The sequence below is a fragment of the Pseudoliparis swirei genome, chromosome 14 (assembly GCF_029220125.1).
Source record: "Pseudoliparis swirei isolate HS2019 ecotype Mariana Trench chromosome 14, NWPU_hadal_v1, whole genome shotgun sequence".
NCBI lineage: Eukaryota > Metazoa > Chordata > Actinopteri > Perciformes > Liparidae > Pseudoliparis > Pseudoliparis swirei.
Window position 1 is genome coordinate 7,006,848 of NC_079401.1, and position 27,403 is coordinate 7,034,250.

A 27,403-nucleotide genomic window follows, 5' to 3' on the forward strand; every position below is an offset into this window, starting at 1 on the left:
TGGAGGGTGAGAGATCACATCATAGGCTACAATTTTTTCTCAAAGCCAATTATAAATAAAACATGTATAAATATCTTAAATATTAAGTATTTTTAATGGGGCTTGTAAAACAATGTACATTATAGAATTACCATATACATTATTTGTTATGAATCATCAATATATATTAAAAGGTAAAACTAATTTAGAGAAGTAAAAATAGAAAAAAAGGCAGCTGACATCTACACTTTAGTTTACAGATATCGCGACAAACTATGATTAAAGTCTCGCGGTATCTGGTTTAATAACATTTCCGATGCGTTTGTCAAGCTAGAGAGTATTAGCACGCGGTAGTCCAGAAGTACAAAAGTCAAATATGTTTTTTTATTTTTATGGACCTGTTACCTGATAATAGAAAACTATATATCCATATAAACATATTTAACATGATTCAGACTAGATGCACTAGTATTTATAGAGAGTTTTGAACGCTTACAAACAACAACACTAGGAATGTGTGCATCACATTTGATTGCGTTTGCATGATTTCAAACATTCAGTAAATATAACACGACACAACACAAATGTATTTCCTTATAATTTAGCAAATACACATTTTATCACACAGATAAAGCTATAGTTGGCACATAACACATTTGTACATTGACTTGTGTTTGCGGACTTTTATTTTGGAGTGACCGGATATGGTTTCCGTTATATTCAGGCTAGCTTGACTCGTGCACGACGGCTTCAGCTCAGCTTCAGCTAAAGAGCAAACCGACATCAGCTGAGTTTGCATTAAGTACCATCCTTGTAGCTAAAATACAGGAATTTATCATAACGTAAAATTCAAGATTAGCAATTTACAAAGTTACTACTCGCTGTTGAACCAATGAAATAGCTGTCAGCTGCCGTAACCACAGTTACAAGACAAGGAGAAATAACACATCAAACCCGGCTAACAAAGAGGTCCTCTTTTCAACGACAACATTTTTCCTCCATATTCTATAGTTATGAGTCATGTGGCCGTCGAAAATGTCCACGGTCTAGAACAGCAGGTAAGCCTCTTCCGTTTTATGTCTCTTGCAGCGTCAGCTGGCGAAATGTGTTCTAACTCCCGGGGATAAATGTAACCGGCTAGCTTTAAAAGCCCCACTGTCGAGCTGCTACCGTTGCTAGCTGGCGCTGGGTGCGCTTCAATTGCTCACCCTCGCGTCCAGGAGCGGCTGCGGAGCTGGGGCCGTACCACACGGTGCGGGTAACAAACTGGTTCTTCCGCTTTTTTAATCTGTTGTATTGTAGCTGCATTCATGACGTCAACGTGTCATGTATAAAAAGCTGTAACGTTAGAAGTAATGGTGATGACCCCGCCCGGGCGGCTCTGCAGGCTTCCCCGTGCAGACATATGAAACGCACCCACCGACTGTTATCTTCACTGCGTTTCGTCTTGCAGCTTGACTCAATAATAAAATGGAGGTGCAGAGATGGGGCTAGCGGGCCGGACACGCGCACACAATGCGGCGGGTGACAGTTCAGCCCGCTGCGTTTCAGATCACGCGCAATATTGCGTAGTTTGTCTCGACTGCGTCCCGCTTAAGACTAATTTCGTCTGCGTCACTAGCAAAGTAGTCTCACGTAAGCTGTGTCTGAGTGGTCAGACGGTTGGATGGCAACAGAAAGGTGTTGTGGTTTCTCTCAATATACATGTTGGGAAGTTCTGCATATCAAAATATCTACGAGAGTGTTTAATGCACAATATTTAAACACACAATTTAGATTTCTTCAGCGAGGATGTAAAAAAAAACAAGCTGTAATAAGAAGGTTTTATGGAGAAACCAATCCCTCTTGTTAGCTGAGTTGTTTGCTGCAGAAGAGCATCCTGACCCCCCCCGACTGAAATACAGTTTATAACAACAAAAGCATGATTGGAAGTTCGTTGTTTCTCTGCTCAGAAAAAGTACCGACAACAAATAGTTGTCCTCATCACGTTGTTATCCTTTTGTTGTGAAGGGTTTCGGACCAGCTGTTTGCAGTTTGCGGACGTCACCGTAATAGCATTTCTGCAGGATGAGGGTCAAATAAATGTCAAAGTAGTCTGCAGAGTTGTCTGGTGCTGTGTGAAATCAAAGCTTTCGCATTGCTTTTTATAAAAGTAAAAAAAAAAAATCTGTTTGCTTTCTATTTAAAGGATGAAGCAGGTTTCACCTGCTGCAGGAAGAAAATCATTCAATTGAATCCATGGTTGACGAGGCTGGATAATTTGTTCTGCTGAAAATGAACGTTCTTCTGACTGTCTGTTTCTCCAGCTCGCTGTCCTAGACTTGAGTGCGGCAGATGGACACGGTGGAGGCGCTAACCGTAAGCATCCGCCAGAACTTCACGTTTTTACGAAATACTCGCACACCTGAGCATTTGACCTCCACTCATAATAACTATGGTTATTAGGCCGCATACAAGGAAGTACTCCACAGAGAATGAATTGGGAGGGACACAAGATGCAACCAAGGGAACATGTTCTATTTCTTTTATTTTTATTTTAACCAAATTGTAAATGTTGTAAAAAATAACCTGTTCACTGATAATAGCAATTTAGGACAGTTGTCATTGACACAAGAAAAACTAGAAGATGATATATATATATATATATATATAGCATTTCTATGATTCCCAGCTTCAGATCTGCACCATAGTTCAATGAATGTTGGAGGTTTTTCAAAAGCTATTAATTTAAAAACAAGTCCTTAAAGTCTAATATTTCAATGAAAGATGTCGGACACTCTCTCTGTCTGCAGGGCCGTATATTTCTCCACATCTACCGAACAAAAACACTTCCACTAATGTGTAGCGTCAACTTTAAGCTGTTCTGGGGATTTTCCTCGTAAACAAACTAAAACGTAGTTATATTTACAGTTAGTTTTGATCACCAAAATTGTGTGAATCTTTGAGTCCATATCCTTCCTCCTAAAACAATTGCAAACGAATGTATTCTGGATATTTTGCTTTGTTTACATCTGTGTTGGCTAGCTAGCAGTCACCGTCCTATGTGCCTTTGCTGGTGCATCACTACGTGTCTTTGCACAAATGCAATACTGGCATCATCAGTTGATCAGCGTGAAACAGGAGGCAGGGTGTGAATCACGTCGCCCGCATGCTGCCGTGTTGATGTATGCATGCACTGAACAAACCAAATGGGGCCTCTGCCCTCGGAAAAACACATTGCTCCATAATGCTACGAGCGGTCAAACTCCCGTGGGTATCTTTTATCTGCTGCATTTGTTTCCACAACTGAAACACTGCTCCTGTCCAGCAGGAAATGCCTTCGCTGCCGCTCGACAGGGCGGCTACACCATAGCGCCCGCAGCCAACTGTAAGTTCCTCACTGAACTTCAACTAATCATACATTTGCATTTTACTGCCTGTTTATTCAATTGTCATCACTGTACATGTTGTTCCATCGCATTTCCTACTTAATCACCGCTCATCGGTACGCCTTCTGATTCATCTCCTCAGTGAAGCGAAGAAAGTGTTATTAAGTAATCTGCATTCACAGCAGTGATGAGTAATACAAAAGTGTTCTTGGGTTCCAAGATGATTTAATTTAAATTTTCATTGCTTAGTTAATTATTGTCCTTTTCTCCCTCTGCAGATGGTTGGGATGGGGGGCGCAACAACTTTGTTAACGGCTACCATGACAACCGCATGGCTGGCGGCAACACGTTTAACCGTGGCCCGCCTCGCATGGAGCGGGGCAGAGGTGGAGTCGGAGGGGGTTACCGAGGCAACAGGGGTGGTGTCTTCAACCCCATCAACCCAGCACAGCCGATGGTTTTTGGCGGCTACGAAAATAAAGGTGGGTTTTGATTTTCCTGCACAAATCCTTGATGTTCCTTGGTGTGAGATCTGCTCTGCCGGGAACAAACTACAATATTTGTTGCACCCTGTTTGTGCAGATCAAACGGGGCGGAGTCTGCAGAGATGAACTCAGCATGCACTTCATCTCTGCAGACATTCTGTGTATATATATATATTAATCCTGTATTTCAGTTCAAAGACCTACTCTAGTTGTCCTCACGCCCTGTTTAATACTATATGAATGAAAGTGTCTTCTAATAGTTGTATGTATTGTCTGTCAGATGCCGGCGGCTGGAACACTGCGAAAGACGCCTATGGCAATTTTGGCAACAACCGTGGCAAGTCTGCATTCTTCAATGACAGAGGCAATGCTAACAGAGGAAGGTAAGGAGATGAGACGATGCATCAGTCTGAGTAACTTCAGGTTGAGCAACATGTTCAACATGAAAGCAAAACGTTAACCTCTCGGGATCCTGTGTGGGTTACGCTGTCCTGGGGAAAATCTTTGCTTTTTGATGAAAAAAGAAGTGTGAAGCATGCTTTTTATGTATATCATAGCTGAACAATGGCCAGCAGGGAGAGCTGGAAGCACTGATGACTGCAGTGTGAGGCCACGTGGCCATTCCAAAAATGCTATATACTTACAAATTCAGTTTTCTAGAGTGTGATTTGTAGAATTTGGTAAACATCATAGCAGTCTCACACATTGTCTCTGTGCTGTGCTCAGGTTTGAGCATGGTGGATTCGGTGGTGGCGGAGGTGGAGGTGGAGGTGGAGGTGGAGGTGGAGGTGGAGGTGGAGGTGGAGGAGGAGGAGGAGGAGGAGGTGGAGGTGGCGGAGGTGGTGGTGGTGGTGGCGGTGGAAACAGCCGCTGGGTGGAAGAGTCCAGAGAGGAGGGAGACTGGGCCAAACCAACACCACGCAACGAGCGCCTTGAAAGGTGAGTCTTTTTACTTTTACTATGAGAAATATGAGAGAAACTAATTTGATAAATTATAATTTCATGTGTTCTGAATTAATTAGTTCTAGCTTCCTTATGTGAGGACTTCCTGCTTTCCTCTTGGATGTTGTATTTTCTTTTATGTATTGTAAATTGATTGTCTTCATTAAAAAACTTTTTTTTGACTGTTCGTCAGAAATTGTAATTGTTTGTTTTTGTAAATCATATTTTTCTCCTCCGTTGTTCCTCTCTAGTGAATTGTTTGCCGGCAGTAACACTGGGATTAACTTTGAGAAATACGATGACATTCCCGTTGAGGCCACAGGACAGAACTGCCCTCAACACATCAACAGTGTAAGCTGCTAACTAGGGATCCAAATATATATATATATATATAGATAGATAGGACTTCTTTCCACTGCTCTTTTTTTTTTACACATGTTTTATTCTGTGCTTTGCAGTTCCAAGATGTGGACATGGGTGAGATTGTCATGGGTAACATTACTCTGAGTCGCTACACCAGACCGACCCCTGTCCAGAAATATGCCATTCCCATTGTCAAGGCCAAGAGAGACCTCATGGCATGTGCACAGACGGGTAGGAAAAACACACTGTGCACCGCTGCTCGAGAAAAAAACCGGAGCAATATATTAATCCTGTGAAATGATTGTGCCGAGTACCCGAGGAGATGGATGACGTTGGTTTTGTCTCCGTAGGTTCTGGGAAGACTGCAGCGTTCCTGCTGCCGATTCTCAGCCAGATTTACAATGACGGACCATTAGAAGTTCTCAACGCAACTAAAGCATCTGGACAGGTCAAAAAACCACAACAGACAATGCACTTTATTTCCTCAAGGTTCTAAAATGAACATAAATGCATGGATCAACTGCTAGGGGAATTTCTTAAATGGTAAAACATTTGTATGTATCTGTAATGTGTTATGAAGATGGCATACGTCTTTTAGATTAGAAACATTTAATTTAGAGTATTCACCGGACAAACGGCAACAACAAATTTAGATTAATTAGAGAATGATCTTAAGTAATTGGCAAATGGTAGATGATGGGAGACTACTGCACAAGATGATGCGTAGCTTCCCATGAAGATGGATTATCTTTGAAAGAGGCCGTTTCCTAACACGCATTGTGAGTGAACAGTAGCTCTGTCAGTCCATTATATTAATGCTGAAATCAAGCAGAACCACATAACTTCGAAGAACGATGTTTTCAGCCGTTTCAGAGATTTCTCAGTTTATTGCCCCTCACTTATTCTACTAAACTGTTAAAGAAAAGCTGTTTTTCAAAGTGAATAGTCTTCAATAAACTTATTTTAGTGCAAGCCTAATCTGGACTATGTGTGCTTCATGAAGTTATTATGTGGGGACAAGTAAATAATGAATAGTCCACAAGTATTTTACAAAAGCAAGCAGCATAACAATATTTGTTTGTCTATTCGAGTATATTTTGTTTTGTCTTTAGATTCACATCGTGGCCTCAGGGAGGAATCTACTGCTCATATTTGAGTTAATCATAGCAAGCTGAACCCACGTCCTCCCTCTTGTGAATCCTTGACTTTAACCGTACAAACAAACTCCTACATTGATGTCATTGAAATGTTGCATTGTCATTACAGGACAATGGAAAGTATGGGCGTCGTAAGCACTTCCCCATCTCACTGGTATTGGCTCCAACCAGAGAACTGGCACTGCAGATATATGATGAGGCCAGGAAGGTATACGATCCCATCGGCATGCAATTTGGACAAGCGTTTATCGAAGCGTTTCTTCAACCTTTACGTCTTTGTCTGTAGTTTTCCTACCGCTCCAGAGTGCGTCCCTGTGTGGTGTATGGAGGAGCCGACATTGGCCAGCAGATAAGAGATCTGGAGAGAGGTTGCCACCTGCTGGTTGCCACACCTGGGCGACTGGTGGACATGATGGAGAGAGGAAAGATTGGACTGGACTACTGCACGTAAGAGTTGGGGATTCATGTAAAGGACCGGTTAAATGCCATCACTCATCTTCTGGAATGAGGCATTTTCTTTGATTGCATTCGAGTTTGAGCTTTATTTGAACGATTACGACCTCCTCATCTTCCTCCCGTTTCCTCTTCGCTTAAGATACCTGGTCCTGGATGAGGCGGATCGTATGTTGGACATGGGATTCGAACCACAGATAAGACGCATCGTTGAACAGGACACCATGCCACACAAAGGCATCCGACAAACCATGATGTTCAGCGCAACCTTTCCTAAAGAGATCCAGGTACATTTGTTTTGCACTATTGTAGTTTCAAAATAAAGATGTTTGTATTTGTCCTTGACGGGGCAACAGCGTTGATAAAATGGTAAAGCAGTGCAGAAGCAGCTGAAGTGCTGAATATATATTAATGTTCTGCTCCACTTCCAGGTCCTAGCTAGGGATTTCCTGGACGAGTACATCTTCCTGGCGGTGGGCAGAGTGGGTTCCACCTCCGAGAACATCACCCAGAAGGTTGTGTGGGTGGAGGAGAGCGATAAGAGGTCCTTCCTGTTGGACCTGCTCAGTGCTACAGGTGAGACGGTCGCATAACGGTGACGGCTCATTGCCTTCAGATGCGTCCTGACACTCGCACCATGTTCATCGGTTTAGAGCTACTGCTAACACACACAGATACACACAACAGGGTTTGATTCCCACAATTCTTTTGCCACTCTCATATTGTCGTCCTCTCATCCCAGCCGATGCATTCCTCTGTTCTCGTGTTTAGCACAACACATTTTGTGACCCACGGGTACATCAGGAACATCAAGCATACAGAGTTGGTTTTCTCCTGCTGATTGAGTGCAGTTGACATGTTGGTGGTTTGATGTGGTTTTATCCCAAGTCATCCTCAGCGAGGTACAGGACAATACTGGAGACAACATAGAGAAACCTGGTAAGATCCTCAATGGGAAAACTTGTAATTGTCATTTCATATTTAAAATAATTTTGCTTGCCCTTTGATGTTCTTCTCTGTTGATGGAGACTCCTTGTTTATTTCTTCTTTATTTTTGGTTCTGTGTACCATTTCATGGGTCCAGTTTGCTCAGCCTTAAATCCAACATGCTTGTTGTACTTATTATTTTTCAGTTGTCGAGTTTTTCGTGGCATCTTTACGTACAGTACGTTGCTGTGGTGTCTTCATGTCGGACCCCGAGCCGTGATGGAGAGAGTCTGGTTATGTTGTCGTCTCCACAGCTGACGAGTGGACACGCGTGTGGGCCGATGGCCTTCACTTGATAATCAGGAAGTAATGTTCAGGGAGGAAGAGTCGTGACCAAACTCTTTCCATCACTGGCTCGAGTCACAACAGCGCAGGGCTGCTGATACTGTTGGCTATTGTTTCTTATAATTTTTTTAATTTTTTATCCACACTGTACTCACTGCTGCCTGTTGCACTATTCTCTTAATAGTCAAATGTAATGTGATCTTTTGAGCTTATTTGGGTGCATGTTGTCAAGATGTACAGGACTGTCTCAGAAAATTAGAATATTGTGATAAAGTTCTTTATTTTCTGTAATGCAATTAAAAAAACAAATGTCATGCATTCTGGATTCATTACAAATCAACTGAAATATTGCAAGCCTTTTATTCTTTTAATATTGCTGATTATGGCTTACAGCTTAAGAAAACTCTAAAATCCTATCTCATAAAATTTGAATATTTCCTCAGACCAAGTAGAAAAAAAGATTTATAACAGCAAAACAAAATCAAACATTTGAAAATGTGTTTCCAGGTGTTTCGAGTTAATTAGACGATTCAAGTGATTTGTTTAATACCCTACTAGTATACTTTTTCATGATATTCTAATATTTAGAGATAGGATATTTGAGTTTTCTTAAGCTGTAAGCCATAATCAGCCATATTAAAAGAATAAAAGGCTTGCAATATTTCAGTTGATTTGTAATGAATCCAGAATGCATGACATTTTTGTTTTTTTAATTGCATTACAGAAAATAAAGAACTTTATCACAATATTGTAATTTTCTGAGACAGTCCTGTATGTATCACACCATGGGCTGGAACACCAGTCGACGTATGACGTCAGTGGGGTTGAAGGAGTAGCTGATATGATATCACATCATTTTTATTATTATTCACAGTGTGATGCAACATATTCTGTCCCTGCAGCTCTTTTTTAAAATTGCAAATGAATGAATATGCTGTTGGATGGTAAATGTCCTCAAATGTTACATTTTGACACTTTTTTTAGTTTTCTAGCTGCAGAAATCCAGATATTATTCATTGTGACGTGTCAAAAACCTTTTTGATCCAAAGGATAGTGTCACAAAGCTACTTGAAAGCTGACAACTGTTTCGTTGAGTATGAGAATGAATTGGTGGTTGTTTCTGGTTCTTCCATGGCACCACAATCTATGTGAAACGGGAAGTCTGAAACTTCTATATTGTCTTCAGCAATCTCTTAGGATTGCGAGGTCATCTCATGTGTTTATATCTTGGGTTCAGAAAAAGATTCCGGATCAACAAAAGATCCGTCCTCCATGATTTTTGTGACCTCCTGCCTTATTTTTTATTTTCCGTATTCAAAATCGGAGGTTTTAAAATGGAAAAACTCTGCAGCCGAGTAATTCTCAAGTTAAAATCGACGCCAGTGTTACAAATTCAACGATTATCCACTAATGCTTAACTCGGGTGTCTCTTCTCTCGGCTCCTCAGGTAAGGACTCGTTGACTCTGGTCTTCGTGGAGACCAAGAAAGGCGCCGACGCCTTGGAGGACTTCCTGTATCGGGAGGGCTACGCCTGCACCAGTATCCACGGCGACCGCTCCCAGAGAGACCGAGAGGAGGCCCTGAGCCAGTTCAGAACAGGAAAATGCCCCATCCTGGTGGCCACAGCGGTCAGTCCCCATCACATCCTGCGAGACGCACCGATTACACTTCTGAAGGAATGCTATTAAATGTGCTTCTTCTTTTCTTCTCGTTTATACAATGCAGGTAGCGGCTCGCGGTCTGGACATCTCCAATGTGAAACATGTGATTAACTTCGACCTGCCCAGTGACATCGAGGAGTATGTCCACCGTATCGGACGTACAGGACGAGTCGGAAACCTGGGTAAGTAGGTGGCATTAGGCCCATATCGGCTGTGTTACATGATACGGGCTGACGGTGGACTCTATGCTTTTTGAGCCACACCCCATTAAAAATGGAGATTTACTACTACTACTGTTATTTACTGCTTTTTACCTGTAGGACTGGCCACGTCGTTCTTCAACGATAAAAATGGGAACATCACTAAAGACCTGCTGGACATCCTGATAGAGGCTAAACAGGAAGTTCCCTCATGGCTCGAGACCCTGGCCTATGAACACCAGCATAAGAGCAGCACCAGAGGACGCTCCAAGAGGTTAGACGTACATGCCGTCTCCTCTCAATTGATTATATTTTGGCAAATGGAGTGACGCTCACCATGCATTTGATTTTTCCACCAGGTTCTCTGGTGGTTTTGGATCACGTGATTATCGTCAGACGGCCGCCGGAGGCACCGCTGGAGGGTTCGGAGGACGTGGAGGTCGCAACCAGGCAGCACACGGAGGAACCCGCGGGTTCGGAGGAGGTGAGGATCACCGATGAATAAACTGCAGCTCAACTGGAAGTTTGTTGTTACTTTTGGTCCAATCGGTTCACTTTGCGTTTGTTGACTTCACGTTTCCTCTTGTTTCCTCCCACTCAGGTGGTTTCGGTAACTTCTACACCACCGACGCCTACGGAGGAAACTACGCACACTCTCAAGTTGACTGGTGGGGCAACTAGGTTCCTTCTTCCTCCCGTGACTCATCCTTCTCTCTTCTCACTCATCCTCCTTCCTTTCTCCACACTGTTGTCTGCACCCCATCCGCCTTCTCCCCTTCATTAACCCCCAAGAACCCACGTGCATGTTATTAAATTATTTATACTCATTTATATAGCCCTCTTTCCATCCCTAAGCACTTGGATCTTTTAATTCTATTCCTTTTCTCGTTCTCTCCATTTCCACCTTCGTCTTTATGTCCCCTATCTTTTCTTCTTTTTGATTTCTTAATTTCTGGTAAATGTCACCTCTTACAATAGGCCGCATTATAAAGGGATACTTCAATTTTAGTTGGTTACTTTTCAACACCCGCTAGCATCATCCTTTCCTGTCTGAGGACATTTTGAACTGTTTCCCCGCCGTGGCAAGTGCTTACCGAAAAAATAACAAATTGACTTTAACCCCCTAAGATTAGACGTTTAATATTTACAGTGAGTTGGTCGGACAAAACCGATGCAGAAGAGCATGAGGAGATCCTTTTCTTTCACTTTAGATTTGAGTTTTGGCTTCATTGTGTTTTTGTCTGCAATTCACCCAAAGCCAGCCAGGCTTCCTGTGTACCTTCACATGTCATCTTTGTATGTAACGCATGGCCATGTTGTAAATCGCCGGCCAAAACCTTTTTCTAAAATATAGCGCAGAGATGTCAAATCTGAGCAAAATAGATCTGCATTTAAATTCCAAAAAACGGGAACCGGCTGAAGTTTCCTCAATTCGCATGATAGATACTTAAAAGCAGCCGCAGAAACAGAAAATGTTTTTAATTTTTTTTTCTTCTTTTCACCTTTTTAAAACGACAATGAAGTCTTGATTTCCCGAGATCTGAGAAGGATGTCTAGCAGAGACAGAAGGGACAGACAGACGCCCAGCCAGTGGGACGCCGGCACACGTTGTCGCCCATTAGCATCGATGCTAGCAAACAGCAGTTTCTTTTGTTTGAAACAAAACATAATGGAGGATCATTTGTTTCTGTACTGTGCCTTTAAGAATTTGAACTTTGTCTCTTATTTCCGTTGTTTTAATTGCCATAATAGGTACGTGGCTACAAGTATTGGCCTACTGTGACAAACCAAATGTATTTAATGTCATGTATGGGTTTAAACATGTTTTTCTTTATTTATATTTGGAAGGAAACAAACTAGGCTTGAACTAAATCAAACCTTGGCAACAAAAAAAATACTAAACACAAACCGCGATGAGGAAAGTCCAAACAATTCCTTGTCTGTCTATTGGAGTTCAAATTTGTCAGGTCTCTGATGAGCTGATTCCCAAAAGCAATTTACCACTGTAGCCATATTTATAGATTCTTTTGATAAACCCTCATCCAGAGTGACTGCGATGGGTTAAACAACAGAAGACTTCTTTGCTGTTACGATGCAGTGAGCAGAGAAAACAACAGTGGTTTCATGCTTTTGGGAAACCGAGTCCTACTTATTGACCTATATGTCACATCTGCAGCTCTGGTTTGAGCTTCTCAAAGGCATCTTGTCACCAATAGTCGGGTCATGTTAGATTTTGGCCAGCAGTCTTTAACTTTTTACATGCCAGATACACAGGCGGCAGAAGTCTTCTGTCGCGGTTATCGACGCTGTGAAATGGGAAAGAGCATTCTGACCACATCCAGCAGTAATGTGAGCAATGCTGCAATCTTTTTTGGGGCTGTAGACATTAAAACCGCCACATTGCTGCAGCGGAAAGCAAGTTATTAAATGTAACCTGCGGCTGCGCAGCTGGCTCTTGGTGCAACCGTGCTTTTGGGAAACGGGCTTCGCTTCCACCACAAACATTGATACCCTTGTTTGCCAAAAGCTTCTCTCAAGGGGATACACAACAACAAAAAAGGCTTAAAGAGTTCAAAAATTTCTCGCTCACTCTATCCTGGAGAGTTACATGAAGAGTCTTCTCTAAAATAAGTCATTCCAGTTTATTTGTTAGGTCCTTAAGATCTGTTGAGGTCAGGGATGAAAAATAAAAGAAATACTAAAAGGGTAATCTAGCCTAACCCGTCTCACAGCAGAGGCCGCTGGGGCGTACCAACGCCACACCCACGGAGCACCTTCTAGCCACGTCCCGTCTCATGGGATCACAAATCCAGCCGTGACTTGGATCATGTGTTGGAGGTTTGAGATCTTCCCCGAACTCCGCCTGCACCTCTTGAGTAGTTTGCGCCGTCTTTTCTGTTGTCCAAGTTAAACACCTCTCTCTCTCTCTCTCTCACACAACAAATAGAGCGTCTGCTTAAAATGACGACTGCTCTCTCTATTCCCTCGGCAGACGCAAGTCTCAGTGAGTTAAAGGCGTCTCGCGGAGCGCAGGCCGGATGCAACGTGCTCGTGGAAAAGTGTCCCAGTAGAACTGAAAGGCATGTCGTGAACGCCCGGCCCTGCTGTAGACGTCCATCCCCGATTGAACTTTTAAAAGCAAGGCCACCGTATATTTGACCGACTCAGTGGTCGAGGTTCATTGCCCCCCCCCCCTCCCCCTGCTGTGTTAATTAGCAGCAGGACGAGCAAAGAAAGTGCTCCGTTGCTACCTGGTGGGGAAAAATTGTAAATTTCCGTCAGGGTCTTAATTTGTTTTGTTTACATGAATAACTTTTGGTGAAGTGAAAATGTAGATTCAATGTAAATAGTTTAAAAAACTCTTCTTAAAAACGCACCGAAAAAAAAGAGAAGAATCTCCAGTGAGAAAGAATGTGAATTACAAGTGAGACGACACTTGTTGTGTAGAAAATCACGTTCGACCACTCGACGTTGGGCCAGGCGGTGTCTGGTCACCGGAGCTCAGTGGGCGATTTGAACACGGTCGGCAGAATTATTCTTTAGCGATATTATTTCCGGAAATGTTTACACAAATCTAAACCAATCACGGCGATTGATTGACCAACTGTTGCTCCCGAGGCAGATCCCCCTCAAATTGCCCACTGGCTCTGACAAATGACAAGGCTGGACCAAGACAATAAAACATATATGCAAGTGTTGTTGTTTTTTGGTCAAGGAGTTAAAAATGCCAAGCAAATAGATCCAATTCTACAGCAGGCTTTAGTTATGTTACAACTCTGATTTTACCCGTCATCTATGATTACTTTTTTTTTTCTCGACTACTTCTTAATCGGAGGTGGCGTTCAGGTCAATCGAGTTCCCTCGAGTCCAGTTGGGAGGGAGGTTCGAGAATACGAGTCGGCTTTCACATAACGTTTCGAAGCGGTTCGAGCCGAGCGATGCCGGAGGGCCGAGGATTCAAGCAGGCGGCGCTTCACTGCATCTCACCAAACCCCGGTCGCCCGAAAGGGAGGGGCCACTTTAACGGACGGTTGTCGTCGGATGTAATGTTAGAAATGTAAATGAGCTCCACCGTGTCCAACTGCGGCCCCAAAACAAACCCCAAACAGCCACGTCGTGACTCCGTTTGCGCCGTCTCTCCGCGGCTCGGCTGTCACGCTTATCGTCGACGTCGTTCGACCTGCAGTCGAATTCGAGGCTGAACTTCCGCGAGCAGCCGTGAATACGGCGGCTCGACCGCTGACCAGAGCGGCGTTCGAGGTGGTTTCAGCACCTGTTGACCCATCGGAGAACTTTTCTGCGGTCGCGGCGCGAGCGAGATGGGTAGACGTCAGCAACGGGGACGATAAGTTGAAGATAACATTGCATATGACAATCAAATATGAAGGGTTTGCTTAGTTTCAAAGTCACTCAACGCATCGACGTAACTCTTAAAGTTACACTTCTTTTAACGGTCTTGCGGACACGTCGTCTTAATCCGCTGTCTCGTTGGCAGCCGTTTCTTAACTGTCCACATTTTAAACCTGCAGCATGCCGCCGCCGCCATTTGAAGAGGCGGATCTGCGCAGGCGGAGGAATGCCACGCTCCCGACCTTCCGGTTGAATATGCGCTCTGATTTTGAGTCCACCTTTAGATATCGACGGAAGAACACGGTTTTAATGCCGGACTGAACTGTCAGCTGACTGTCGCGTTCCCTGTGTGAGAGGAGATGCCGTCGGCAGTCGTTACTTGAATCCATGGCTGTTGCCAACCAGAAACGTCGTCTGCAGCTGGTGCAGTCGCTTGTGTTTTAGGAATAATGCTAAGTATGCTGTTATTGCTGCCTAAATTCAGAGGCACACATTTTGTTCTTCTTTTTTCTTCTTCTAAGAAGGCCATACAGTGAGAATCAAAGCCGCTTGAATGAATCTGGTTGTTTGTCGACATTGCGGTGCCTTCCAGCGGCCACTAGGGGTTCTCGCGTGCAGCGATCGAGGAACGGCTGATGTGATGCGAGGCGTGAGCTGCTGCTGATAGTGCACATGGGAATTTGTGAGTTGTACAGAACGTAGACGCGGAAGGTGACAATTCAGTTTACCTCACTTTTCGTCTTTTGTAGAGCAAGTATGTCAAATGGTGTTCAGAGGCCGCCGCGTATCTAGGTCTTTTTCTAAGGCGGGCGGATCACGTCGGTCGGATGTGATTACCATTGAACCGTTTTGAGCAACACGTAACGACCACTGTGCCCCATCCCCCCCCCCCCCATCCCACCACTGCAGCGCGTGCAATAGATCAATTACTTTGCCGTCACCGAGATTCTCCGTTTGAGTTTTGTTTGGGCCGTGCGGATCAGAGCGGAAGCCGGCGCGAGAAAAACCAGCCCGACAGTCCGACATGTGCACGGTGCCTTGAAGTCACCGGGCCCCGGATCATCTGGACACTGAAGCGTGTTGCTTAGGGCTGGGTATTTTTACAAGACATTCACCTTCTTCGTATGTGACGGGAAGCGGGCGGTTCAGGCGGAGGTCGTCTTGCCGTTGGCATGAAGCTGTGCCGTGTCCGGCCCGTTTCGTCTCCGGCCGTTGGTCTTGTTTAAGTTCATCGTTGCCCTCTGCAGTACATGAGCCTAAATGTACGATGTGTTTGGCCCAGCAGCTCTACGACTCAACAGTAGGGGACGCTCCGTTTATTTACTCGTTTAGAAAATTAGCACTTTTGGTTTTTTTGGGGCTTTTAAAAAAAATCTATATTTTAAAAAACCTTTTTGATGCCTTAAATTCAAGGGTGATACCCAGCCCTAATGGAGAGGATGGTAGTTTGTTACACTGCATACGGGCGTTACCGTGGCAACGGGCGGTGCCGCCGCGAACGATTCTGCGTCGCCACGGTAACTGGCTTTCCAGCAGGAGGGCTTTGATTGTCGGTGAACAATTAACGGTGCTATGCTCCCATTGCTGCGGCCCGCAGGCCCCTCTGTCGTAGGAGCCCCATCGAGTTTTACAGAAAATTACTTTGTTTGATGTTCAACTAAAGTCTTCTGTAGTACTTGTACTTCAAAACCTCAGAGGTGTGAAGGAGTGAGTGTTTGAAGTGTAGCGCAGCCAGGTCAAAAAGAGAGGTTTCTCCACAGTTGGTGTGTGCGTGAGTGTGTGTGTGTGTGTGTGTGTGCGAGAGTGTGTGTGTGCGAGTTGTATGGAAAGGTTCTTCTAGATATGAAACCGTTTCTTTTTTTTGGGACCAGGTGGACTTGTAGTTATCAGCAACCGTAGGAATCAGCTGTTTGCACACAGAGTTCTCGAGTACTTTCGCTGCTAGTTTGTGTAATTTATCAAGCATTTTTGAGACATATTTATTTTTATAAGCCTATTACAAAAGTTGATATTTTACAAAGTGACTTGACCAAAAGACAGTAAACAAAAACACTGGCACTTGAATGTTGAATGTCATTGGTATGAGTGAAAATTTCTATTTTTCTGGGGTAGTGTGAGCTTTTTAATGTTAAAGATGCAACGCGTAGGGATTTCTCCTCAAATATGTCGCCGCGGCAACCTGCGGTCAAGTGCGACCGCAAGAAGGGTTCAAACGTCCAGAAGTCAGTCAGCGGCGCCACAACGGAGTCAAATCATGTCCGTCAAAAAGTCCCAGAACACCAGTCCTCTGTTTAAGGCCTGAACACACAGAAGTCCTCTTATTCCTTCCTTGTCCTTATCAAGAGAATTATCGTGTTTAAAAGTAGATAAGCTAAGAGCCCGTTAGTCACACGAGGCCGCAGAGGGAAGCCCTGACCGTCTGTTACAGTCGTTCGACATATAAGGAGAAACGTCCTACACGGGTTACCTTTAAAGTCACATTGGACTCAGTATCAGATCCATAAACCTGTTTGTGCGACGGGTACCATTGCCAATCATGAAAATCTACCATAAACAGCCATTTTTAATTGGCAGACAAAATTTGAGACAATACCACCATATATGCCAAGGTTTGGATTAAAAATATTTTAAAAATTAACAAAACGTTATGATCAAAGACCATTTTGTATTAAAAAAAACGACAACATGCAGTACAAAAAACAAGTGTCCAGATTCTCTCCAAGTCAGATGTTTTTTTGGGGGTTTTGTTTTTGTTTTGTTCATTTGAGTCTTTACACTTTTCCTTCCCGTTAATACCCTTGTTGTGAATGTCTGGCAAGTGGTGATCTTTAAAAAGTCTTCATAACACAGAATTTAACTGTGGTTCTATTGCTATGTTGTTGTGATTTGCATATTTTCAGGCGTCAGTGTGTTACTGCTCATGTGTCGGAGCTTCTGGCCAATCAGAAATGGGAAAAGATGACCTGACGACGCCCCTCCAGGTGTCTTTTACATGAGTTTTTATTGCAACCAGTAGCTGATCCATAGAACACGATATTACAGGGACGAATCCTTTGTCCATTAACCGTAGCCTCAACGGACCAGAATGCAATGCGGCCCCAGCAAAGCCTCATTCGATGCCATAGACGACATGGTGCGGAGTTGAATTATCACACCTTTTTGTATGCACGTCAAAACTGTCATTCTGGGAAAACAGTGGGGACACCGAACCAAGGCAATACTTTGCAGCTTTATTTTTACTTTCAATTCAACGAACTTTAGAGGGTTGTAGTTGTATTTAGGAATGATTGCTGTTTAGTGACTGAATTGAAATGAGATAAAGCCCAGTGTTGTTGCCGTTGCTGACTGGCCAGACCCCTCAATGTGAACACACAGCACCTCCAGCCTGCTAGTTAGTATTTGCTTTATGTATTAGTTTAGCAGATGTGCACAAAGAGGAGCACTGCACGAAGAAAAGAGAAAAAAAACTGTGCATCTATTCTGATTTTACCACAAATAAAGGTTTGGATTTGCAAATGTAAACGGTGTGTTGACCTTTTTTTCTTTGTAAGTGTAGGATTGTACATGTTTAAGAAAAGCAACCGTGTTATTAAATAATCAAGTTTATTCCAGTTAAATACAGAATTCTATGAAAAATATCTTCTGTAGAATGTGTATGAAACAAACGGTTCCCTTCTCCATTTTATAAATCAATCAAAAGTAAAACATTGATCTGAGATGTGAAGCCGCCATTTACTGTCTTTCATTTCTCTGAGTAACCTCGTTGAGTGCACGTAAAATTAAAATTTTCCATCTGCGTCCTGAATGTTTTGAGCCGACGTCCAGAATATTTGGTCAGTGTATTTAAGAGCTTCACGCTCAATTTGAAGCGTGAAGGAACGGCAACCAAGGACATGAGACGCCTGTCGACATCGGCCGATTTGGTAAATAATATAAAGAGCATCGTTTCAAGGTGAAACGTTGCTCCGCCTTTGAGACGGTCCACCAATCGGTGAGCTACTCGCTTGCAGCGAGGACGACGTCTGGTTGAGCTGTGACTCGACTTGTTTGCAGGAAATAACTTTGTTGTTGGCGTCTTCTTGAAGCCTGCTTCTGATTGGCTCTTGGTCATTTCTTGCGTCCAACCAGAAGTCTGGGTTGTCTTGGTACCATTTGACTAAAGGGGGTGAAAAAGGGAATTTTGTTATTTTAGAGGGAACTATCGCGTGAACTTCTCTTGATCTGCTTGAATCTCCTCAAGACTTGAGCGTTTGGGCTCGTGTGTGTGCGTGTGTGTGTGTGTGTGTGTGTGTGTGTGTGTACCGGTCCGTCGGATGCCTTCAGCCCAGGACACCTCCGCTCTCCAGCCCAGCTGCTGCAGCTTCTCACAGCTGATGGGGTAGCGCAGGTCGACGTGCGGCCTACAGAGCAGAGGTCAACGGGATCCTAAATGTTTGATCTGTCTTTTAGCAGCGCTAGTTTCCTCACCTGTCGGGCACAAATTCCAGCCAATCGTTGACCTCGGAGTCTGGAACATTCTTGACCTACAGAAACAGACTCTTGAGTTTTCTGAACGTGTGCTCCGTCCCGCTGTGTGCTTGAATGGGGAGAGCACTTCTCACCATCTTAACGAGTTCCCTGGCCAGCTGCAAGATGGGAATCTCACAGCTTGTTCCCACATTGTAAATTTCTCCCACAATGCCTTTCTCCAGAACCAGCAGGAAGGCGTCGATGGCGTCATCGACGAACAGGAAATGGCGCGATTGAGGGAGGGTTCCCTGGATGGTGCTTTGGCACATTGGAAACGAGATGAACGCGGCTTAGTTTTTCTGCCGCCGTCAAACGAATACAGCAGCTTTGTTTGTCTGAAAGATTTTCAAAATAAAGGTCGAACAAACCTACCATTTCTTGTGCACTCGCAAGAGGGTGAGAAACCTCGGAATGACCTGAAAGACCAAGAGAACTGTTTAGTTGTAAACGTCCAGCAGAGGCAGGCAGAGAATCTCTTTATCCCTGTAAACAAAGGGATGGATCGCCTTGATGTTTTTTATTTAAATAGTTAGATTCTTACTATTTATTTTACTGCTCATATTTTGCATGTGGCCAATTCTGGCACCCAGAAAATATTGGAATTTCCAGGAAAGTGCAGGTGCTGTACCTTCTCAGTGAACTGTCTGGGCCCGTAGATGTTGTTGCTCCTGGTGATGATGATGGGAAACTGGTAATAAATACACAGAGCAGTATTTGACCAACACACGCCTTTGAGGAACAACATCGTGATTCATGTTTATGTTTGTTTAAAGATTAAAATCAGCAAACTGGAAAATCCAGTGTAATTGTATACAACAGCCATCACTGAAAGCTCAACATCTGTTTATCCGTGTCATTTAGAGGTTGAGTTTCTGTGTGTGTGTGTGTGTACCTTATACTTGTCCCAGTAGGATCGGACCAGGTACTCTGCAGCTGCTTTCGTGGCTGAATATGGGTTGGAGGGCCTCACTGGACTGCTCTCATCAAACACCTGCAGACGTCATAAACATCACAAGTCACAAACAAAATGACTCAAAAACCATAAAGTCCGCCCAACAATCCATCAGTCGAACCCACTGACCCGGTCCAGACCGGCCCCGTACACCTCGTCGGTGCTGACGTAGACGAAGCGCTGCGGCTGGTGTCGGGCCTGATGGGCGGCTCCCAGTAACACTCTGGTCCCGTCGATGTTCACACGCTGGAAAGCAGACGGAGTCTCAAACGACGACTCTGAGCGGAGGAAGCAAAAAAAAAAGAAAAGAAAAGGGGCCTCGCATCAGAAGCTTGTTCACATGCGAATTGTAGCCTCCGATTGGACGGCCGCTGCTCACCGACGTGCGTTTTGGCCGCCAGGTGAAAAATCACGTCGATGTTTTCTGTGTTGAAAATGTGATTCACCAGCTGTGAGTTACACACGTCTCCCTGTGGAGGAAAGGAGGACGTTTGAAGAGTGAAACTACGATCCATCCCCCGGATCTCTAGTTTTACAACACTGAGGGAAGCAGCTCACCCTGATAAAAGTGTAGTTGGCTCTGTCTTCAACACTCTCCAGACTCCTGCGGCTGCAGCAGTAATCCAACTGGAAGAGACAAAGAGAGAAGCTGCAGCACACACACACACACACACACACACTGGCGAGGACATGAGCAACTGTGGATCCACTGAAGCTGGAAGACTTACATCATCCAGGTTGATCGTTCTCCAGTCGGGGTGTCTGTTGACCAGCAAACACACGAGATGGGAGCCACTGGGGAGAGAGAGCATTTACTCAAACACTGTACTTAAGAGGTACGAGTACTGCGCTTTTAATCACCTCCTACTTTCTACTTCTAATTGGGAAGAGTTGTTCTTTTATTTGACAGCAAATAAATACTTAACAGCACATACACTGCTTATCATAAAAAAAACATACCCATGATATGAGGTGATATTGTATTAGTCAATACAATGTCTTGTTAAAGAGTAGATAAACAACACCCAGTAGTATATCAACTGCTTCGATGCTAATGCACCAGTAGGCTACTATGAGTGTGATGGTATAATAATGTGCATATATTGAATGCAGTGTTCAACATCAATAAATGCATACAGTATTAGAAGCACTTTAATAGTTTGGTCGTCATATACCTTCAGTAACTTTACTTTTCTATCAGTTTGATATTGCATAAACCTACATGAATCCAGAGCCTCCAGTCACCAGAACGGTCCTGTTGAAGTCCCGCAGCTGTCCATTCATATTAAGGTCTCCTCCAGATATAACGACGACATGATAATCGTTTTATATTCAGTTATATGACTGCTAGCTAACAGGAAGAAGTGAAGTTTCTCTATTCGCCTCAGTACACTAGATTCGTTGTGTGATTTGCGACAGTCACAGGTCGTCTTACGGCAGTGTTGACACGTTGAAAAAGGGGCGGGATATTTAATGCGGCTCGACTTCTTTCCGCTCTCTGATTGGTTTTCCTATCTGATGACGAGAATGTGCGCTGTTTAATTGGGTGATTTGCAAGCCAATCAAACTGTCAACAGTGCCGACTTGGGAAGGCAATAGTGTCAAGTGAGCTACGATGCAACGCAAGGAAATATTTTCAAAATAAAAGCGTTGCATCCGTTGTTGTTATCTACAAAGCGTACTTTTAGGAAATACGCCGCTATTGTTTTGATATATTCTTACAGTCAATTATAGCTTTAATTTATATTACATCCCTACGAGTTAGACGATGTTTCTACATCATTGTACACACCATACAGTGTATTAAATATTCTAATATTCCACAAAGTGAGATATATAGAGCTTTTATTTTCATGCAGAAACACTTCATTTCCGGTCTGCCTTTTAGTAACTTGAGGCAACTGGGTCACTTCAGGCTTCGTGGCCCATTGCGTTCATTAGCTCAGGTTTATTTTCTCGATAACGTTGAACTGCAGAAGGTGAAACATGTCGGGCTCGTTCGCCACCCTCGTGGTCGCGGCGCTGCTCGGCTCCGAGGCTTTGGGCAAAAGTGTAACGGGACTTTTCGGCAGCGAAGCGGCGAGGCAGCAGAAGGGCCAGTTCATCACGAAATTCATGTACCAAGGTAACGTGGAAGATGCTGACGTAAAGATGACAGTGACGGGGCTGGTGCTCGGGTTTCATTTTAAACATGGCGTCACGTGATAACGAGGTCTCTGAGTCCGTGTCGTTGTTGTTGTTGTCTTTTATGTACTGGCCACTTCGTGTGATCATCTCTTCGGCTGATGATTTTGTCTCAGTTTGTGTTGCATTTTTGAAGCATGTTCTTAATTTGTGTGACTTTCTTCCTGCAGGACACTTTGTGTTATTTTTAATTGAACCTTTTACAAGTAACACCTGAGCCTAGTTAACCCCTGCAACAGCTCCACTTGTCATTCCCTGTCTGAGCAAAGAACCTGGACTTTCCACTGCCCCCTCCCCACCCACCAAGAGTGAGGTCAGAGGTCAGCTACAGACATCATTGAGCTGGTGTGCCTGGCGTCAACATGTCCTTAATTTACTGCACTGATTATGTTTTAAGATAAACTAGTTATGTAATCGGGTGAAACGAGCAGCTACCATGTGGCCCCCAGAACTCCAGGGGCCCTAAAAACGTGCAGGCTCTCTTCTGTTCCTTTTTTAAATTTTTTATAGTTTGTGCTCATTTCGAACAAGTGGTTGAGATGCTGAGTCCCGTTTCCGTCTCTCCTCAGGTGATAATGGTCTGTTGGTGTGCCGGCTGGACAACTCCGCTCTGGCTATGGCGAAGGGGTCCAAATTGCATCTGTATCAGGACATGGACTCTGACCTGGACAACCTCAGCTGTCCAGAGAGGCTCACCAAAGCTCAATTCACCAGTAAGACCCAGCGTTCACTGACACAGGGGACGTGATGTGATTCTTCTGTTCCCTTGTCGCCTCACCTCACCGTGTTTGTCCTCCCGCCTCAGTTCATCTCAGTGAAGAAGAACACAACCAGTCGATCCCCCGCCAGTCCTCTCCTACAATCTGGCAGGCCTTGTACTCGGACCGGTACACGTGTCAGGTAACGTCCTCCTATCCCACCCTCACAAACGTCAAACCTGAGGTGTATCAAGAAGAGCAGCGATTCCATTTTCTTCTTCTTCTTCTCTCTGTTTCCTGTTTTTGTGTCCAGGAAAGCGCAGTGATTCCTCATCACGCCGATCTCCGTGTTACTCTCCTGCTGTTCAACTCCGACTCGGCTGGAAATCCTCTGGAGCACTTCAGCGCAGAGGAGGCAGGTCAGACGTCAGATATTTGGACATTACACGTTTGAATTATTAATGCAACAATGTAGGGAATCCAAAATCTGGCTTGAATTGACAGATCTATGTGTGTGTGTGTGGTGCTAATAAAAAAGTGATTAAATAATTAAAATGGGAGAAAGTGCATAACGGTTTTACCACATGTCAAATCTTTGATACTCTGAGTGTTTGGAAGATGTAGAGGTTGGTCCTGAGTGATCTGCATCATTCATGTGGGACAAACTGTTCCCTCTTGACTCTCTCTATTCTCTCGCTCCCAGGTCTCCACAGCTTCTACTTCCTCCTTCTGCTGGCCTACTTCATCGCCTGCTGCATCTACTTCCGGCCTCTGCACCAGGCTCTGAGGAAAGGAGGTCCCATGCACACCGTCCTCAAAGTGCTGACCACGGCGCTGGCCTTGCAGGGCTGCTCCGCCCTCTGCAACTACATCCACTTGGCCAGGTGGAGTCAATGCAGTTTATGTTATACAATTCAAGTATCGGCGGTTTCCATTCTTTAAAAAACAACAACTTGTAACCAGTTCAGTGTCTTTCTTATCCGCTGTGCATTTAACTCATGTACTAATGCGTGTCCTGTCCCGCCCCATGTTGGTCTGCAGGTATTCCAGAGATGGGACTGGTATTCCTTGGATGGGCAGCCTGGCAGAGTGTATGTTCCTCTCTCTTGAATATGTCCAGTGTGTAAGTATCCGTGCTCTCGAAGCTTGAGTTTGTAAACGTCCAAGGGTTTGCCCCTTTTCCTGTTCCCGGTGCAGTCTGGGACATGGTGTCCCAGGTGTCCATGCTGTACATGATGCTGAGCCTGTGTGTGGGCTGGACTCTGGGCCGCGGCAGGAAGCCTCAGTCCAGACCTCTGCAGTGGGAGCAGACTCGGGCTTCGACGGCGGTCGCCGTCGGCGGAGGCGTCATACAGGTACGCGGCGTCGCCCCCCCGATGCGTTATCAAACGCACCTTTTCGGGTTGATGCCGTTCGTTAACGACTGTCGCATTTCAGGCCGCGTTGCTGCTGTGGGAGCAGTACTCCGAATCAGAGAGTCAGCATCACAGCTACCACGCCCAGCAGAGTCTGCCCGGCCTCCTGCTCATAGCCCTGAAAGTGGGCCTGGCGCTGCTGCTGGCCTCTGTGCTCTACCAGATCGTCTCCACCGAGAGGAGCACCCTGAAGAGAGACTTCTACCTCTGCTTCGCCAAGGTGACATCCACAGACGCACCAATACCCCCCCCCCCCTCCGCGGGTCTCCAGGTGGTCACATCCTCCTTGTGTTTTCCGCAGGGATGCTTCCTGTGGTTCCTTTGTCACCCCGTCCTCTTCCTCCTGTCGTCCGTCTTCAACGAGCACCAGAGGGAGAAGGTTCGAAACGATCCACGGTTTAGCAAAGTGTCACGTGGCCAGTTGGTCTGAGCTGGAGTTTTCAGGGCGGGGAATGTGACCCTTGGCCCCATAGTGGAGGTTGACGTCACTTGGAGGACAGTTTACCTTCTGCCTCAACCTTCATTTGACATTTCTCAAACAGCTGTAATAGATTTGATAGAATATTCTCATAATTCCTTTAATTTCTAGCAGTTTTGTTTTTGACTCTCTGTCTGTAGGTGGTGACTATCGGCCTCACCCTCTGCCAGTCCATCTCCATGGTGATCCTCTACCAGCTCTTCCTGTCCCGGTCCCTCTACTGGGAGGTCTCCTCTCTCTCCTCCGTGTCTCTGCCTCTCACCATGTCCCAGACAAACCACAGGGGGCGCTACTGAGCGAGTCCACGAGGGAGAACGCCACTCCGAGGCCACACCCCCTGCTGTGTCAGGATGTGTGTGGGGGGGGGGGGGGGCCTATGAAGACGGAAGGTGATGTAACGCTGCAGGGACTCGACTCCTTTGCTGTTAGTTTCCTGGAAGGATAGTAATGGCCGTTAACAAGGAACAACGACACGGGGTCACAATATGACCTGGGAACGATATTTACTGCAACACCTTACCTCTAGTTACCGGAGCGGACATCACTGAGCAGGAGGGGAGACGTCTAACGCACCCCGGAGGAGGGGCATCTGCACGACGTCATAACAGTTAAAGATCAATTACAGACCAACAAAAGCATGATGAAGACACATCGGCGCCGTCAAGATCTCAGAACTGCAAATGAGGAGAATATTGACTCGAGGTGGAGAATGGGAGGCCACGAGATGTGCTAACCCATCAGACAGGTTTGTTGTGTTCAAGGGAACTCTTTGATCATCAGTATTACTACAAAGGAAAACACGCAGCGCAGAGAGGCGTTGCACCGCTGCTCAGCTCTGGTGTCGTATTTTAGATTTAGAGTTGCTGAACGGACCTTTTGCAAAGCGTGGATACCTGCGCTGACGTCACGTGAACCTTTTTTAAATCGTATATCGCTGTCTGGAAACCGCATGACTCGTTGTTCTTTTTATGTTTCATTTTCCACGCGGCCTGAGCCCGACGCCACGCGGGACCTTTTCAAAATGACTCGGGCTCATGCATCGAAGACACTTTTTTGATACGCCGGGAAATCGAAATCCCACTCGACAAAGTGACGTCTGACATATTTATTCATCGTGTATTTATTATTATTCTGCCTAGTGAATATTTGGTAAAGGAAACGTTGGTGTACATTAATAAGCCGAAACATGGTGTGTCACTGGATGTTTAGTTTCACTCTGACAATCTTATTCTCGTTAGAAGACAACAAATGATGTGAAGTCCAAACATGTACTTATCGGATTTTTATATACACGTGTCCGGTCATTCCTTTTTTTTGTTTTGTTTTATGTGTTAACTCTTGAGTTTCAATGTGTTCCATGTATTTATTTTCTGTGCAACACAACCTGTGGAAATATGAGCTCTGTGCTCATTACAACTGTAATAAAATAAAAGTTCAAGAAGCCTGTAGCTATTCAGAAATGCTTGTGTTGAACCCTAAAACTATATAATAAATCTACGGAGCTGCACAAGGAAACATGCACATTGGATTGGATCTATTGTCATTGCACAGGTACACAGGCAATGGAATCTATTCTTTGCATTTAACCCACCCTAAGTCATTAAGGAGCAGTGGGCTGCAGTGATGTGCCCGGGGAGCAACTGGGGGTTCAGTGCCTTGCTCATGGACACTTCGACTTGCAACTAATGGGGAGAGCGGGGATCAAACCGACAACCTTGGTGTTGCAGGATGACCCCCCCTTACCCCATTGAGCTACAGCCGCCACATTGCAGTAGAAGGTAAGAATGTGTGAAGTCATTGCAGTTATTGATGTGAGGATGCTGTGACATCTGTATACGACATTGTGAACACATGTTTACCTCTTAGTTTCTGGACAAAAACGCACCCTAGATAGGACTCAGAGGGGGTAAATAACTACACCATGGAGGTGCTTACAAAGAGTGATGCGCTGGAATTCTGCAAGCGAAAGCACTGATCATATGGTGTAGCTACAGTATCATTATTTATGGACTTTTTTGGATCAGGTCAAACATGTTCTTATTTTTCTAGGGTAAATGTGCAAAATTCCTAGTTCTGCAGGGTGTGTGGTTATATAAACCTTTCTATTGATGTACAAAAAAAGGCTATATGCTATAGGCATTCACAGTATCAACTTTATAATGTTTATGTTCAGATTTCCTATTTTCACTTTCCTAAGGAGTTATGGTCCCAATCAATTACTTTTTTATTTACCTCTTTGATTAAAAGTATATTGAGAGTAGACACACTAAGGGAAAAAAGCATGCGCTTACCTCATCAATATATAATTCAATGCCACAGACTTGACCATTTACATAAAGCCAACAACATCTTTTATTTTAAAGTGATTTATAATATAGGGCAGTGCACTCATATTAAGCAGAATATCGAATTAGCTGCTAACATGAGTTGAAAAGATACGTATATGTGGAAAAGCAGGTGACTGGCAGCCTCCTATTAGAACACAAGTATAGGGGCTGATTGGTTGTGATGGAATCTTGTGAATGCCATTTGGAGGTTGAGGAACCTGACTTTCTCTGGCAAACCCAACCTGTGTCAGTGTCTAACATTAACACGTGTGTGTGGAGCCGCCATGCAGGTTAAACATTCAACTTGTTTACAGTGACCACCATTTTTTTTGTATCGATACATATATTTTAACATCAAGATGTTTCCCCTCAAGTTCAAGTAAATTGGGCAGTCTATATGATACAAGGTGGTTACATTTAATCCAATATAATTGAGGGAATGCTTTAATTCATCTGTATTTCCCATTAACTGAGGTGCATTGTGCTTCGAGTAATCATGAAACTGTTTGTAATCCAAATACAACGTTTGAAAATGCACATTACAAAACATACATATGCTTCGTTTTCATTCAAAGTAATACTTTCCACTGTGAAACAAAAATAAAATGT

At 44.4% G+C, this 27,403-nt stretch overlaps 3 protein-coding genes across 4 annotated transcripts; 2 read left to right on the top strand and 1 right to left on the bottom strand.

Annotated features, from left to right (window-relative positions):
• Nucleotides 1-461: 461 nt before the first annotated feature.
• On the top strand, nt 462-17,753 carry ddx3xb (DEAD-box helicase 3 X-linked b). Its single transcript, XM_056430869.1, has 19 exons — nt 462-1,037; nt 2,286-2,337; nt 3,287-3,346; nt 3,626-3,829; nt 4,113-4,215; nt 4,559-4,578; nt 4,672-4,771; nt 5,026-5,125; nt 5,233-5,368; nt 5,488-5,585; nt 6,404-6,502; nt 6,581-6,741; nt 6,890-7,034; nt 7,179-7,323; nt 9,467-9,648; nt 9,746-9,863; nt 10,002-10,155; nt 10,241-10,365; nt 10,483-17,753. The coding sequence occupies exons 1-19, from the start codon at nt 993-995 to the stop codon at nt 10,560-10,562; spliced, it is 2,127 nt and encodes a 708-aa protein (XP_056286844.1). The 5' UTR covers nt 462-992; the 3' UTR covers nt 10,563-17,753.
• On the bottom strand, nt 17,214-21,100 carry LOC130204270 (dTDP-D-glucose 4,6-dehydratase-like). Its single transcript, XM_056430861.1, has 12 exons — nt 20,915-21,100; nt 20,421-20,487; nt 20,251-20,319; nt 20,072-20,162; nt 19,822-19,970; nt 19,633-19,731; nt 19,369-19,428; nt 19,113-19,156; nt 18,833-18,998; nt 18,699-18,754; nt 18,534-18,631; nt 17,214-18,387 (listed from the first exon to the last, which is right to left on the bottom strand). Exons 1-12 carry the CDS (start codon nt 20,974-20,976, stop codon nt 18,179-18,181), a joined length of 1,170 nt encoding a protein of 389 aa, XP_056286836.1. The 5' UTR covers nt 20,977-21,100; the 3' UTR covers nt 17,214-18,178.
• Nucleotides 21,101-21,603: 503 nt separating this feature from the next.
• gpr180 (G protein-coupled receptor 180) lies at nt 21,604-25,988 on the top strand. Of its 2 annotated transcripts, none has more exons than XM_056430859.1 (10): nt 21,604-21,817; nt 22,446-22,589; nt 22,682-22,776; nt 22,888-22,993; nt 23,278-23,458; nt 23,616-23,665; nt 23,772-23,929; nt 24,012-24,209; nt 24,291-24,368; nt 24,608-25,988. In XM_056430859.1, exons 1-10 carry the CDS (start codon nt 21,679-21,681, stop codon nt 24,761-24,763), a joined length of 1,305 nt encoding a protein of 434 aa, XP_056286834.1. In that variant the 5' UTR covers nt 21,604-21,678; the 3' UTR covers nt 24,764-25,988. The 2 variants fall into 2 exon arrangements, with proteins under 2 accessions (XP_056286834.1, XP_056286835.1); XM_056430860.1 differs by having other exon boundaries at nt 24,582-24,700.
• Nucleotides 25,989-27,403: the final 1,415 nt, after the last annotated feature.